The sequence below is a fragment of the Solanum pennellii genome, chromosome 11, assembly GCF_001406875.1.
Source record: "Solanum pennellii chromosome 11, SPENNV200".
In the NCBI taxonomy this organism is placed as follows: Eukaryota; Viridiplantae; Streptophyta; class Magnoliopsida; order Solanales; family Solanaceae; genus Solanum; species Solanum pennellii.
Window position 1 is genome coordinate 19990922 of NC_028647.1, and position 16292 is coordinate 20007213.

The 16292-nt window shown below is 33.6% G+C and overlaps 1 protein-coding gene across 1 annotated transcript in view; it reads right to left on the reverse strand.

Moving 5' to 3' along the window:
• Positions 1 to 8770: 8770 nt before the first annotated feature.
• The window catches only part of LOC107004233 (protein STRICTOSIDINE SYNTHASE-LIKE 2-like), a 40985-nt gene continuing 33463 nt past the window's right edge, over positions 8771 to 16292 (reverse strand). The window contains exons 2-3 of the mRNA XM_015202468.2: positions 9919 to 10185; positions 8771 to 9755 (exon numbers count right to left, since the gene is read on the reverse strand). Of these exons, the coding sequence (XP_015057954.1) occupies positions 9143 to 9755; positions 9919 to 10185 (880 nt within the window). The 3' untranslated portion in view covers positions 8771 to 9142. The remainder of the gene's footprint in view (positions 9756 to 9918; positions 10186 to 16292) is intronic.

Here is a 16292-nt window from a genome sequence, read left to right on the forward strand (position 1 = left end):
TATAGTAATATGGGTGTTGTTAAATTAGAAATCTTATTGCAATTATATTCGTGATTACATTTCATTGATTTGAAAGTTCAAGGAAAGTGGAAGACTCAAGTCACGGAGTGATTGTTCGGTTATTTGAGGCAAGTGAATTTCTAAACTCTTGTTAAGTGTATAGAATGTGTGTGTTTCCTTGTGGTATATGTTTGGGAGTAATGGGACTTGATAATGGTTGACTTGTTCACATTGATTAATTCGAATGATGAAAAAGGGGTAACAAAAGGCAATGTGAATGATTGTTTATGCGTGATGTGTTGAGGAAGGTTTGAAAGCTTGTTGAATCATTGTTGATGTGATATCATGTTTGTGTTGTTGTTAATTGTGCAATTTTATGAAAATGGTCATCTCCTCATTATTTGTGTAAACATGACATTTGAATTATTTTTAGATATGGTTGCAACAAGTGTTATGTGCATTGAGAAAGAGTGGGAACTTAAAAAAGGATGTAGCATTTTGAGGGACGTATCGCGCGCCGCGATGGATACTATATTTTGAGGGACGTATTGTGTGCCGTGATGATTACTATTATCGAGGGTCGTGTCGTGCGCCGCGACAGATGTATCCCCCATTGGTCCCGAACTGAGAGACAACGGGTGTATATCACTAGGTCAGACATACACCATTATACTTGACATTGCATTCCATTGCATTGCACATACTTATCATTAGTGAACTTGATATTGTATTTGTTGATCTTGTGAATGTCTTTCTGTGAAACTTGTAATTGGTGAATACTGAGCTTGTTGTTAAGGATATATAATTTGTAAAGTGTTGTTGTTGAGGATATGTAATTTGTCAAAGTGTTATTGTTGAGGATATGTAATTGGTCTAAGTGTTGTTGTTGAACTATGTGCTATGTAAGCTGCGAGTTGTTAGGTTAGACTGATTTTTATGTAGGTTGTAGTTGTGGAGTCTCGGTTGGGGTGGTAGGAGTACACGTATTTCATCCCCTTAGCTTGTGTTTGGAGGTTTACTTGTTGAGTATCGTGTGGTTTGGTACTCACCCCTTGCTTCTACAACTTTTTGTAGGTTACTAGCCCGGACCTTTGTGATATATTATCTTCTTTTTCGAGGCTTCTTGGAGATTTGTGAGGTTATTCTGTTTGTCATCTTAGCAGACCTCCTTTCTCCTTATTTATGATTCTTTTCTGTTCTAGAAACAAGGTCATTACAGACTTGTATTTTTCTTTCAATTTTGTTATAACACATTAGAGATTGTACACGTGACAATCAGGTTTTGGGGTATAATTTAAGTTGATAGTAATTTTCCACATTTTTTTTGTAATAGTTGTGTTTTAGACTGAATTGTCTTGGTGGGTTAAGACGAGTGTCATCACGTCCATTTTTGGGTAGTGACAAAATGGTATCAGAGCCCAGGTTCATAGGTCTCACGTGTATACAAGTCGAGTCTAAGTAGAATCATGAGGATCGGTTCGGAGACGTCTGTACTTATCTTCGAGAGGCTATACTGACTTTTAGGAAAAATCTTTACTTTTCGAATCTCTATCGTGCATCTTTTATATGTTTTGATTAGTATCAGTTCATTCCACTCTATATATATTATTTGATGACTCGTGCGTGGTTACTCATGTGAGTAGTTGATGTCATGTATGGTTTGAATGTTTGTCTATATTAAGATAGGAGTAATATACTTATGAAAAGATATGTGGTTATATTTAGAAGGTTCAACAATTTGAAAGGGTTGTGTAAGGTTAGTTGCCCTAGTAAAATGAGTAGTACTTGTGTGGTACATATGATAATTAGAGTGGTTTAACAATTGAAAGTGAAATGATTAAAAGGATGACTAGATAATGGACATGTAATTTTGGAAACTACAACTAGTAAAGTTATCATAACATGAATGAGTTGCTTAGAAAATGATGGGAATAATGATGCACCAATTGAGGTTAGAACTACAATGATTTTATAGATTGTTTATATTAAAGAAGGTCATGATATGACTAATACAATGGTACTGATAGGTACTTGGTTAGAATTATGGAGTGTGTTACTTTGTTATATATCGACCTGACCTATGAAAGAATGCATATAGCTTGGGCTAGATATGGGACGAATTTGATAATATTTTAGAGTTATTTGATAGTAGGAATGTGTGGGCTATTTGGGTACCATCTTCTCGATAGGTATGATGTATTCTAGTGGTGGATCTAACGGTATGTCATGAAATGGTACTAGTATTATATGAAAATGAATACGTCGATTGCAAGCGTGAATACAAACTAGTTAAGGAGTTATCACTTGTATCACATGCTCGTATAATGAGATTCGATGTTGCATTCACATTAGAGAACCAATTAGGCTGTTACTACAGACGTTTCTGGTTAAGTGTGTGTATAAAAAAAATTTAGTGATGGATCGTTGATACGGTATTCATGTGTTAAATTGAGAAGTGTATCCTAAAGGTTCTAATGAGGATCAATGATTTCATCTTAAGGTCTAAAAGAATGTATAGATACCAGAATGTCAAACTTATGGTAAAGGAAATCTCAAATAGTATACTTGTGTGAATGTTATTGAGAATTTAAGTAAGAAATTACATATAAAATTAAGTTAGTCTTTTGGAATTATGATTGGAATGCAGCTATATGATAAGTTTTGTTTGTTAAAAGACTTTTTGTATAGTAATGATAACTTTACAATGTCTAAGGTATAGTTTACTACTATTTTGTAAGTAGTAAGGTTGTATGATAAGTTTTATGAGGAATTGGGATGTCGCTCGAATGGAATTGAAAGGAGCTAAAGGTATAATGCAAAAAAATAGTGGGATGTAGTTTAGCTTTCAGAAAGTGGAAAGCGCAAGGACATTTACTTTGATTGCAAGAGATAAGGAGATATCTTCATAAGGGTTGGAAATTGAATTCAAAGACACATGGTTTCCTTCGTTTTACGCTGGTCATGGTAATAGTATCACGAGTTTATCAGATTGGTTAAAAAATATTGAATAAGACTTAAGAAATGAATTGTATAGACGTTCAACTCGGGTGCGATGATAAGTCTCTCGTGATTTTGAGTTTGATAATGAGTATGATTGAATTTTAAGCGAAAGATGTGATAATATTGATGAAGAGGCAACCAATGATAAGCTAAGATACGTGAATTTATAAAAATCTTCAAGGTATGAGCTAAGATTGATGGATAAAGGGATTGAGTTACAAAGTTGGATTAAAAATTCAAGTTTTTCATGGTGAGTTTAGGTTTGTGGTAGTGTTTTTTGTCAAGGAATGAATTGGTAAGGTGAGAAATGATCAACCACATTGAGTATGAAGCATTTGGAAGGACTTAAAATTTGAGTAGCAAATGTGCTTACTTTTGATTGTCATACCTAAGGGGTGTTTCACATAATGTTGTGGTTTAGGGATTAGGTAAAAATGTCATGGGTTGTTGTTCAAAGAATAAGACTGATAAGTGAGTTAGAAAAAAGATCAAAGGTGTATTGAAGAGTTAAGGTATTTAAAATATCTGTCATTGAAAGAATTTAAGAAAAGTGAAGGAATAAGACCTCTGGTATAAGCCCTTGATTTGTAGTTGTAGAATTTATTATTCTTTTTCTATGAATTTAGATATGACTGTGATATATGAAGTAGTTTGGTACAGACTTATTAGGAGTTTATTAATATCTTCTATAAAGGTGGATTTAGTTTGGGTGACAAACAATAAGTTCTGGAAGATTCTATGAGGTTATGTCAAGCTAGATCGTTCATTATGATAGATAACTTATGGATATGCAATAATACTGACCTATGATTTTACATGCTTAATAAAGATTTTTAGGGGATTAAGACTACTTTGTTGATGGGACGATACAAACTGTTATGACGTGTTACATATGAATTTGATGATTAATAGAAATTATGAACTTATATTATACCAAATCATTACGGTAAGTTAAAAATCTCTCAACGTTTTGACATGAGGTGTATGATGGTTTGAAGGATAGTTGAACTTTGTATATGACTGATTGGGTGATGTTGATAATGGGTGTGATTCAATTATCGTACAGCGATGAAAAAGTACTTGTAGATTTGAAATTAGTATTATAAATTTTGAGTGTGACCCCTATTTGTCAAGAAATGGTTAAATGGAAACGAAAAAAAAAAGAGCCATAGTTCAAAATTTTCATAGGCTACAATGTATTTGCTAAGAAAATTTTGATACTAGTAACAATTTGAGTGTAAGGTAAATGGCTGATGTGGTTATGATGTTTGTTAATATTAAGAGTGTTGGTTTCAACGAAGTATTGTGAGAAGTATATTGGATTTGATGAATCAAGTATTTGTTATATCTTAATGATGATTAGACTTATTGTGGGTGACTAAAAATAAAAGACAGAAAGTCATTAAAATGGAATGTTTGATATGGACATTATGGAGAGAATATATGGTATGATTCAATTTTTTTACGTACATTATTACGTGACACTTACTTTGTTTTGGACACGGTTTGGAGTATAATTCAATGTATATGTCCACATGTATTTCAATATATATGGGTAAAGCCCTAGTGGTGGATCGGATTTACCGATCATCTTATGTCCTCTTGATATGGTAGGATCCTTGGTTAGACTTGTTCATTTCAGTTACGGAAGATTTGATATTGTTTGGAATAGTTGAAGTATACTAGTAATTCTACACTCACCACCTTAATTTCGTAGAAGAGCTAACTGGTACTTACAGTTGTCTGACAGTTTTAATATCCATCTAGTCGTTGAGATCGTGTTTTGGTTATGTGTGGTTGAATTAAAATGCCATTGGGTCTAGTTATACCATCCTTAAAGATTGTCTACAATCACGAGTACAGATCTAGCATTTTTGATGGTATTGTTAGAGGTATTATATGCTTGAGTGTATCGCTTGTTTAGTGCTTACTTAATCATTTTCTTCTTTGGGTTAGATAAGTTTGGTTTTTCCTTGATGAGTATCCGATGTCTAATGATCATATTTTTATAACTTAAGATCGTGAAAAGATTGTGTTGGGAAAAGAAAATTGTGATAAGATATGTGATGGTATGTGCATTATGAGCGCCTGGTGGTTGATTTAGACTCACTTCTGGTTGTAGCCAGTATTTGTTCAGAAGGTTATCTTAGTTATAAAGAAAAGATTCGTCATGATAGTTGTGTTAAGGTCCAATTGGTATGAGTTTAGATTGAGTTCATGAGTTAGTTTTTGGTTTGATAATCACTCTTAATATTTAGATCTTCCAAAGTTTGATTCGAAGGTTCAGTTCTTAGTAGTTGATCTTGATGGAATGTATTAAGAAAGAGCTCACTTGTAGAGATAAACACTGACTAGTTAACATAACCAAAACTTTTGATAAAGTCGATTATTCTTCATTCTTCATCCTTATGTTCGATGACGAACATAATTTTTAGTGGTGGTTAATGTAATGACCCGCAAGGTCATTTTTTAGAAACTTTTAAAAAAAACTACAGTTTTATCCATCTCGGTAGTTGCCCCGAGTTAATTTTGGATCAATTTTTGAAGCTGATTTGAAAATTTTTGAGCTAATAACTAATTACGATAGTTTAATTGACGAATAATTTTAATAATTTATTTATTTAGTTGGTGATTAATAGGTCAAGTTCATAATCCATAATGTAAATATCCTATTATATTTGGCCCATGTTTATTTTATTAAATTAAATAAGAAGGGTTACTAATTCGGAATCATTAATAATAATTAAAAGAAAAGAGGGTTCGAAGGTTGGGCGAAAGCTTCAAAGGAGAAGGGCCAATAACGCGTAAGGATTTTTATTTGTAAGAACAGAAAAATTAGGTTTAAAATTTAAAGCAATTTATGGTCCTCAAATTTTATTCAACATTCATCACCTTCAGTTCAGAAAAAAATACATTGATAATAATGACTAAATTAATTATGTGGGCATTAATTACTTTTATATTTATATGTTAAAATAAGGAAGAGATTTTGGGTATTTTTATTATTTACTTTTTGTTTTTTTCCGTGGTGGGATTCCTGGTGGTAGAACTTCATTTTAATTTTTGGCAATTGAAACATGCTTTGAATTCAAATAGGTAGTTGTTTATTATTATTATTATTATTATTATTATTATTATTATTATTATTATTATTATTATTTTAATAATGAGAGGAAATAGTATAGACGAAAACTAAAAATTAAGTGAAAAATTAATTATATATATAAATTTTACTGCTTTAGAATTGGAGAATTGGACTTAGTTCCATCATGTTATCATTAATGGTGGCGGCATTCATTATAATTGTGAATGCAGTGCTAGTGGGTGATACAAGTGATCAGGACTTTAGTCTGAGTTTCGGGGTGTTTTTTTAACTTTTATTTTTTTTAGTTATTAGGTTATAATTCAAAGTTTTAATATATTGCTATATGAAATTAAATGTTAGATATATTATTTGAGATAAATATTGTCAAATTTATGATATTTGGAGGAAATTAGATTTAAATCTAGACTTCAAATTTAGGAGGATGATATGTAGTGTATGGGTTGACATCAAGAATTAGGAACTCGATTATAGTAATACGGGTGTTGTTAAATTAGAAATCTTATCGCAATTATTTTCGTGAATAGATTGCATTGATTTGAAAGGTCAAGGAAAGTGGAAGACTCAAGTCACGGAGTGATTGTTCGGTTATTTGAGGCAAGTGGATTTCTAAACTCTTGTTAAGTGTATGGAATGTGTGTGTTTCTTTGTGCTATATGTTTGGGAGTAATAGGACTTGGTAATGGTTGACTTGTTCACATTGATTAATTCGAATGATGAAAAAGGGGTAACAAAAGGCAATGTGAATAATTGTTTATGTGTGATGTGTTGAGGAAGGTTTGAAAGCTTGTTGAATCATTGTTGATGTGATATCATGTTTGTGTTATTGTGAATTGTGCAATTTTATGAAAGTGGTCATCTCCTCATTATTTGTATGAACATATCATTTTCATTATTCTGAGATATGGTTGTGACAAGTGTTATGTGCATTGAGAAAGAATGAGAACTTAAAGGGGATATACCATTTCGAGGGACGTATCGCGCGCCGTGATGGATACGATATTTCGAGGAACGTATTGTGTGCACGATGGTTACTATTATCGAGGATCGTGTCATGCACCGCGCCAGATGCATGGACAGATATGTTCCCCATGAGTCCCGGACTGAGAGACAGCGGGTGTGTATCACTAGGTCAGACATACACCACTATACTTGACATTGCATTCCATTGCATTGCACATACTTATCATTAGTGAACTTGATATTGTATTTTGTTGATCTTGTGAATGTCTTTCTGTAGAACTTGTAATTGATGAATACTGAATGTGTTATTAAGGATATATAATTTGTAAAGTGTTATTGTTGAGGATATGTAATTTGTCAAAAAGTGTTATTGTTGAGGATATGTAATTGGTCTAAGTGTTGTTGTTGAACTATGTGCTATGTAAACTATGAGTTGTTAGGTTGGACTGATTTTTATTCAGGTTGTAGTTGTGGAGGCTCGGTTGGGGTGGTAGGAATACCCGTATTTCATCCCCTTAGCTTGTGTTTAGAGGTGTACTTGCTGAGTACCGTGTGGTTTGGTACTCACCCCTTGCTTTTACAATTTTTTTGTAGGTTACTAGCCCGGACCTTTGTGATATATTCTCTTCTTTTCCGAGGTTTCTTGGAGATTTGTGAGGTAGCTGCTTGTCATCTCAGTAGACCTCATTTCTCTTTATTTATGATTTTGTTCTATTCTAGAAACAAGGTCATTGGAGACTTGTATTTTTCTAAAAATTTTGTTATAACATTAGAGACTTGTACACGTGACAATCAGGTTAGGGGGTATAATTTAAGTTGATGATAATTTTCCATATTTTATTGTAGTAATTGTATTTTAGGCTGACTTGTCTTGATGGAATAAAACGAGTGTTATCACGTCAATTTTTGGATTGTTACAGTTCTGTTGCATACTTGCTTTATTTATAAGGACTTGATAAATGGCCTAAAATTGCTAATATGAATCTACATAAATAACACAACTCAAAATCGTATTTGTCTCTTAAACATTATCATTTAAAAATATCAAAGGAAAAACATCCCACTGAAAAAACTATTTGAAATCCCAAATTTCATTTTAAAAGTAGTTTTATCACAAAATTATAGAATTGATATTTCACTAATGTGTGTCAGTAACTAAATGTGTATATATAATATATTCCTTCACCTAATGCCTTGTCACATTTTAATACATTATATCCAAGAAAAGTTTCACAGAAATACCATTCACCAAATGATTCCCTGATTTCTTTTTCTTTTTTATTGCAATCCATTGTCTAAGATTCTTTTTCACCGCAAAATGGTAGTATTAAATTTTAATTTAGTTTTCAAGCAAATCTTGTTGCTCTCTCAAGTGCGAATTTTCTGAACACTTGTTCAAAGAAATGTCCTTAGCTTATTGTCTACCTTTTTAGTTGTTCAAGCAATCAAAAAGTTTGTATATGATCAATTAGAGTCGGAGCTAGTTGGGTTTTATGGGTTTGGACGAATCTACTAGTTTTTTTGAAAACCTTATATTTGTATTATAAAATTAAATAAATATATGTAGATTAACTTGTGAACCTCCTAACAAAATTGATTGACAGCTCAATAATAAAAAAGAGTAGTGGTAATGTTTTTCACACTAGTGTAACCCCCTAACAGAAAACGTTTTCCTTTAAAAATCACATGATATGAACCTTGTGATTTTATTAAGTAGTCTTTTAGTACTCAATATGCATGTGCATACAGTTTACATTCAATATTAACAAAAAAATGCACCAAAATGCTACAAGATAAATCAATTTAGAATAGTATAGGGCTCATGCTTAGCACAAACACTGCCTATCTTGTATTGTTTAAGCTACAAAATCCATAACTAACTCTCTTAACCAACTATTAACAAGACCAACAACCTAAAAGTTAAAATGACATAACTACCATTGTATCCAATTACACTTGATTATATATCTAATTACATTACACTTGACTATATGCTACTAAGGAGATGTAGTGCAAATGATTAACTTCGTATTGAACAAAAGGTTATTTGGTTCCAACTTCCAATTAATTTATAACTCACAATTCATTGTTGGTGTCCCAGAACTTTTCTAAACTGGTCACCTTCTCTTTAATTGCAAATGGCATTTTTACTGATCCAATCCACAAATTCCCATTCATTTCATATACTTCACTAACAAACTTCCAACTTTTCCTCTTTGGGTCCTCTAAGATCTCCACTACATGGCCATCTTCACTAAGTCTAATTGCTAAACTACCCCCACCAAAACCAATATTTGCCAAGAAAGAATGTGCTTTAGTAATATCAAAAGGGATCTTAACTAAATTATTTTTAATCCAATTTTTGGAGAGTACCCAACCCAAGAATTTGCTCCTCCTTGAATTAACTCCCACCCAAAACTCTCCTTCTTTATTTCTTTTAATGTTGTCTGGAAAACCTGGGAGCTCTGAAACAACTTCAGCACTACCTGCTTTTGATGTTTTGATCCATAATTTGAAGATTTTGCAAGTGGTTGTCTCTACAAAAAGGACGAAATCACCATTTTTACTTATGGCTATACCATTTGGGAACTTGAGATTCTCGAGGAGAACTGAGACTTGCTTGTTTTTCATGTCATATTTCATTAGTCTTCCTGTATCGTCACCGCTAACTATGGCTGATATATGACTCCTGAGTATTCAAAAAATCTTCATGTTAACAGTTTATTCACAAGGAGGAGCAAATTCAAAATACACGAAAATGATCTTCAATTTGACTTCGTCTGATATCTTATGCACACCCAAAATTGGAGGACATAGATGTCAGTTCAATAGGTGACATATATGTATGTTACCTTCTTGTGTATGTGGTACTACTATCTGTAAAATAGAGGACTCCGTGATTTTGATCAATGCAGAGTGAATTGGTGAATCCAAAAGGAAATCCTTGTGCAATTTTAGCAACTTGGGTAGCAAGGCCTCCATTAGGGCCCACAACAAGGAGGCCGAAGTACGCATCTGCAATATATAGATCACCACTATTTTCATCAAACTCCAAACCTAATGGGCGTCCACATTTGTGCTCACTGATAGAATGATCATGAAAACCTTCACATCCATCCCTGTTATTGCAGTCCAACTCAAAAACATTAAATAAAGACTTTAAATTATATTAATGTATAAAAATGACATTATTAAGTTATTACTCTCTTTTCAACTGTTTCAATTTACGTGATTTACTTTCTTTTTTTAGTCAATTCCAAAAAGAACAACACATTTTTATATTCAGTTACAGTTTATTTTTTAACTGTCTATTTTACTTTTAATGAAATGATTTATAGTCACACAAATTTCTATCATTCATTTTAGACTACAAATTTTAAAAATCTTTCTTTTATTTCTTAAGATTTTGTGTCGAATCAAATTACCTCGTATAAATGAGATGAAGGGAGTATATTTCAAGTAGTATGTTTTATAAAGATAAGATTAGGTGATGGCGAATTTCCGGGTATGCTGTGAGTGAGTTATTAGCCATCTATGAAAGGTAAAACGAAACATTTACGCTTTATGGAAATAAAATTTGAACAAATATATTCATACCTAAAATATGAAAAAACTTATAAAAGTTAATCCTCAAAAAATTTCTTTGACTTTGAACTTATAAAAATTTGAACCCCGTCCAATATACAAAAGATTAATAAGAAAAAAGGGAAAGTCTAGAAAAAAATTCATTCCATCGACCTATAGGCAAAGGCAAGACTGAAAAGCAGGATAAATATATACAGTGTTGTGAGTTGTGGCTAAAGGTGATAATGGTATACTCACCAGAATACAGGACAAAGAGATATGAACTGTGTTAGGGTTTTGCTCTCATTTTCATACAATATTTTAAGTTTTATTTTTTCTTTAAATGAAAATCAAAGTATTATATATTGAAGACTTCTTTTCTCTTATCAAGAACACAACAATATTTATAATGTTGTCGTTTAGAGACTTTTGTTTATAGGAGATTTTTTTCTCTACAGTTTTTATGTTTTTTATCAGTTTTTTAATATATGTAGATCAATTGGCCAAATCATACAATGATATCATGTCTTAAAGTATAATTTTATGTGTCATCTAATTTATCTCCTTATGATTTGCAATTGTAAACTTTCGCGTGACATATAATCACTTTTGAACCCAACAAATTATGATAAATAAGTTGGTCCTGATAATTTTAATGACAATTTCTTCAGGAATGCTAGATAATTATTGAAGATAATATTTTGAATTTTGTCAAGGAATTATTCAAGGGTAAAAAAAAAGATGCCTAAAGTTTATACTCATACTTGATTACACCTTATACTAAACATTGTTTCACCTAGTATCTTTTGTAATGTTAGACCTATCAGAATAATGATACCAAAATGGAGGTATCCAGAGAAAAAATGCAGATAAGAAGAACAAAGAAGGAGAATTAAGAGAAAGCGGAAGAACGAAGGAGAATTGAGAGAGAATATGAGAGGAAATGATAATTGTATTGAGCTATCACATTCAAATCATGTCTTACAAGAGCATTACATATTTTACTTATACTACAATGACGAAACTGAAAGCAATTACAATGAAAATAGCAGAAAATAGAAGTAAGTAATCCCTACTAACTTTCCCGCTAAAAATAAAAAATGTAAATGATCATGTGATCAAGCCTACTCAGCACTGACGTGGCCTCCTAGCATATCTAATAAGATGACTTAGATGATTATGTGGATATTACTCAGATCATATTGGTATCAATACCCTCCCCCAAGAAATAATATCCTTGTCCTCATCAAGGGTGACCGAAGGAAATCAAGTCTTGAGGGTAGATGTCAACTCCCAATTAAGTAGCATAAGAATGATCAATACCAGACAAGTTAAATAGCCACTGCGCTACCACTTTATTACCTTACTTGATCATGTGCGGCTCCAAGATAAACTCAGGTTCTAGGCAGCGAGGACTAGAAAAATCAAGGAGGGGAGGGTGAACCCTAACAGTAGGCCAGAACTTGAGTTGATATATGTGGAAAGTGGAGTGTATAAGGACTTCGGGGAAAGAAGAAGTTTGAAGACGACCACGGCTATCTTCTCAACAATAAGATAAGAACCAAAATATCTGGAAGTTAATTTGTGGTATGGAAAAATGGAGAGGAAAGGCGAAGGAGAGATTTTCGAGCCTGCAAGCAGAATGTCTATATGATTGTAACGAACATCGAATCTCCAAGCTGAAAGTGCTTGTCATACCCATGGGAATCAGTTTAAGTTTGCATACTTTGTTGAGCACTATGCAAGTGGAATGTAGCCAATTAAAGCTTGACGTCTCTGAGAAACATAAGATCCTTATAAATAGAATCATCAGGAAAGTAAGGGAGGTGTAAAAGATGAGGATAACCATATAGGAGCTCAAAGGGTGAGGGTGAGGTTTGAATAGAAGAATGGGGGTTTGAATTGTACCACCACTTAGCCAAGGACAAGTAGGACACCCAATAAGCAGAAGCATCAGTGCAAAAACATCTGGAATAGGTCTCAAGACATTTATTCAAAACCTAAGATTGACCATCAGTTTGAGGATTATAAGTTGTACAAGTTTGTAACGAAACCCTTTGTGCTTTCCAGAAAGTGGTAATGAAAACAGGGTCACTATCACTAACGATGGACGTAGCAGGGGAACACCATGTATTTTGAAGATATCATCTAGGAAAATTGGAACAAGTGATTGAGCACGATAAGGATGAGAAAATGCAATGATATGTCTTGACTTGGTTAACCTTTAAACAATCACCCAAATGACTATTTTGCCGTTGGACGTAGGAAGACCTTCAATAAAATCCATACAAATGTTAGTCCAAGGAAGGGTCAGAATGGGTAAAGGTTGGAGCAAACCAGGTGAAGCTAAAGTATCATACTTTTTCCTCTGGCATAGAACACAATTCTTCACAAAGAATGCTATGTCAGATCTAATATCATTCCAGTGAAAGTATGTCAAAACTTTTCTAGTAGTAGAATCAATAATGCTTGACCACCAATGGGAGTCAAATGTCATAATTCATAAATGTTGAAATAACTTGTTCCTTATTGTTGTTATTTCTTGTAAGTGTCATTGTGATGTAGCTAACATAATTAGTTACAGTTTGCTATGAGGTCAGTCAAAATAGAACTTTCTAGAAGTAGGTTAGCTGGACTTATAAAAGTACCAGCCATCAATTGTAATCAATAATCATTCAATTTAGATTCAATGAAATAGTGATCCTTTTTTCTCTTTCTAGCAGCTTTTGAAAATTCATCAATGGTGAACTTCTTCACCATGAATTCTGCATACAGAACTCAAAATTAACATGCTATCATGGCGGCGATCTCACCTTCAGCTGAGCTTAGAATTTTGAGTTCATCGCAATCAATTAATTTACTAAATGACAGGAGAACAATCTGCTGCAGAAATGGAAGTTCTAGCTGCAACAAAAATTGATCAGCATCATCCTCTCTATCTTCAAGCTTCTAATTCTCCAGGCTTAGTAATAATTTTGATTAAACTCACAGGACCAGAGAACTACTCTTTGTGGAGAAGATCAACGAAACTAGCATTGCGAGACAAAGGAAAAACTTGGATTTGTGGATGAAAACTACACAAAGAGTAGGTTTAAAGCAGAACTAGAAGAGTTATGGAAGAAATGTAACGCAGTTGTGTTGTCATGGATAGGAAGTACTGTTTCTGATGATTTGATGCGAAGCATAGTTTATGCTTCAAATGCGAAGAAGGTATGGGATGAATTCAAGGAGCGTTTTGTTAGATCGAATTTGACGAGGATTTATTATTTGTGGGCAGAAATTGCTAATTTGAAAAAAGGAACCGACTCTGTGACAAGATATTATTCTAAAATAAAGGATCTATGGAACGATCTTGATGTAATGGTTCCACTACCTGCTTGTGATTGTGAAGAATCCAATGCTTATATAAACCATTTGAAGTCACAAGGATTGTTACAGTTCCTTATGGGCCTTAATGAGAGTTATAGCAATTTGAGAAGTCACATTTTATCTCGTAATGCAAGTGTAACTGTGAATGAAGCTTATGCTACCATGGCTCAAGAGGAAAGCCAAAGATCATTAGGAATGGTTAATGCTCAGAAGGATCCATTGACTATGATGACAAGAAGGCCACAAGGTTACAGATCTAGAAAACCTGGAGGTTCTAGAGGGTCTGGTGGAGCGAGAAGAGGATATAGAGGTTCTGGAGGAGCTGGAATAACTTGTATACGTTGGGGATACAAAGGTCATCTAAAGGAAAATTGCTATAGGGTGGTTGTCTATCCTTCTGACTTCGTAAGTAAAAGAAAAGCTTCCCAACAAAATGGACAAACACAGCCTAGTCAGTGCAAACCTACAGTCAACACTAGCACCAATACAAATTCAGAAGTTCCACAAAGAACTGGTCCAAATGTTTACCCTTCTAGTTCAGGATCAGGTTACTTTCTCACTGAACAGCAATATCAAGAATTGCTTGGGAAGAAAGATCACACGAGCTCCACTAGTGAATATTTGTCTAACATGGCAGGTATACATTCTTCATTATCAAATGTTTTTGCATATGAATGGATTGTTGATTCTGGAGCATCTCACCATACTACACCTTGTAATGATTTGTTGTTTGACATTAAGAAACTCGACAACCATCTTAGTGACAAAGTTCAGGTGCCTACTGGTAGGAGATGTCAAATCACAAGTGCAGGGAATGCTACTATTTTTGGAACATCAAAGATACAAAATGTTCTACATGTTCCTGATTTTAAATTTAATCTACTCTCAGTGTCTAAAATAACCAAGGACTTGTCATGTGTTGTTCTATTCTTTCCTGATTTTTGTGTATTTCAGGGACTTTACAATGGCAAGGTCTTGGGGATTGGTAGAGAAAAGGATGGGGTATTTCTCTTAAAGGAACAGGTCACTCCTACTACAAATACTGTCAGTTTCAAACACCAAGCAGAAGGTGTTATTTGGCATCTCAGATTGGGACATCCTTCCTCAACTGTGATGCATCACATTCCTTCTATTTCCAAATATGTTAGCAATAATATACAAGACAAATGCCATATTTGTCCTCTTACTAAACATCATAGATCTAGCTTCCCTACTAGTTCTAGTAAAACACTTGCTTGTTTTGACTTGATTCATGTAGATTTGTGGGGGCCCTATAGAAAGCCTACATATGATAAGACATACTACTTTGGAACTATTGTTGATGACCACAACAAATATAAATGGATTTGTTTACTCCATTCTAAACATGAGGTCCATACTGTCTTGAAGAATTTTCTTTGTATGATTAAAACTCAGTTCAGTGTAAATGTGAAGTCCTTAAGGTCTTTTAATGGAACTGAATTCTTCAACACTCAATGCATACAATTATTAGTCTCACATGGCATAATTCACCAAAGCAATTGTCCTTACACTCCTCAGCAGAATAGTATTGTGGAGAGAAAACATTGGCACATTTTAGAAAAGGCTAGAGCTCTTAAATTTCAAAGTGGAGTACCTATCAATTTTGGGTGATTGTGTTATAAATTCAGTGTACTTGATCATAAATTACCTTCTCCAGTTTTGAATGGTAAGACACCATATTAACTAATGTATGGCAAGATACATATTCTTGATCACTTAAAGGTGTTTGGTTGTTTATGTTATACTAGAAAATTATCTAGAAGTGATAAGTTTGGTGCAAGGACAAAGAAGGTTGTTTTGCTTGGCTATTGTGAAACTCAAAAGGGGTACAAATTATAGGATTTAGAGGATAAAAGCTTCTTTGTAACAGGGATGTTGGTTTCGGAGAATCTATTTTTCCTTTTAATATAGATGCAACATTAGATTTGGACATGTCCCATGTCACTACTATTGATCAATGCCACCCTCCTACTGCTTCTAGTTCCTTATACGTTGATGAGGACACTCAGCCATTGCCTGACTTAGTTGACAATATTCAAAATGACACCTTGTCATATTCTATTTTTGTAACGACCTGTTTAGTCGTTTTGAGCAGCAGATTTTATTTCTGGAAAATTGGCTGAGGAAACGGACCCCACGACGGAACGTCACAGGCACGACGGACCGTCGCAGGGTCTCGTTTCAGCATACTTAGAAATTCTGAAATTGGGTACTGAAAATCGACTCTCTGTAATCTGTGACGGACCTGCAGGACGTGCCGTCACATCCACGA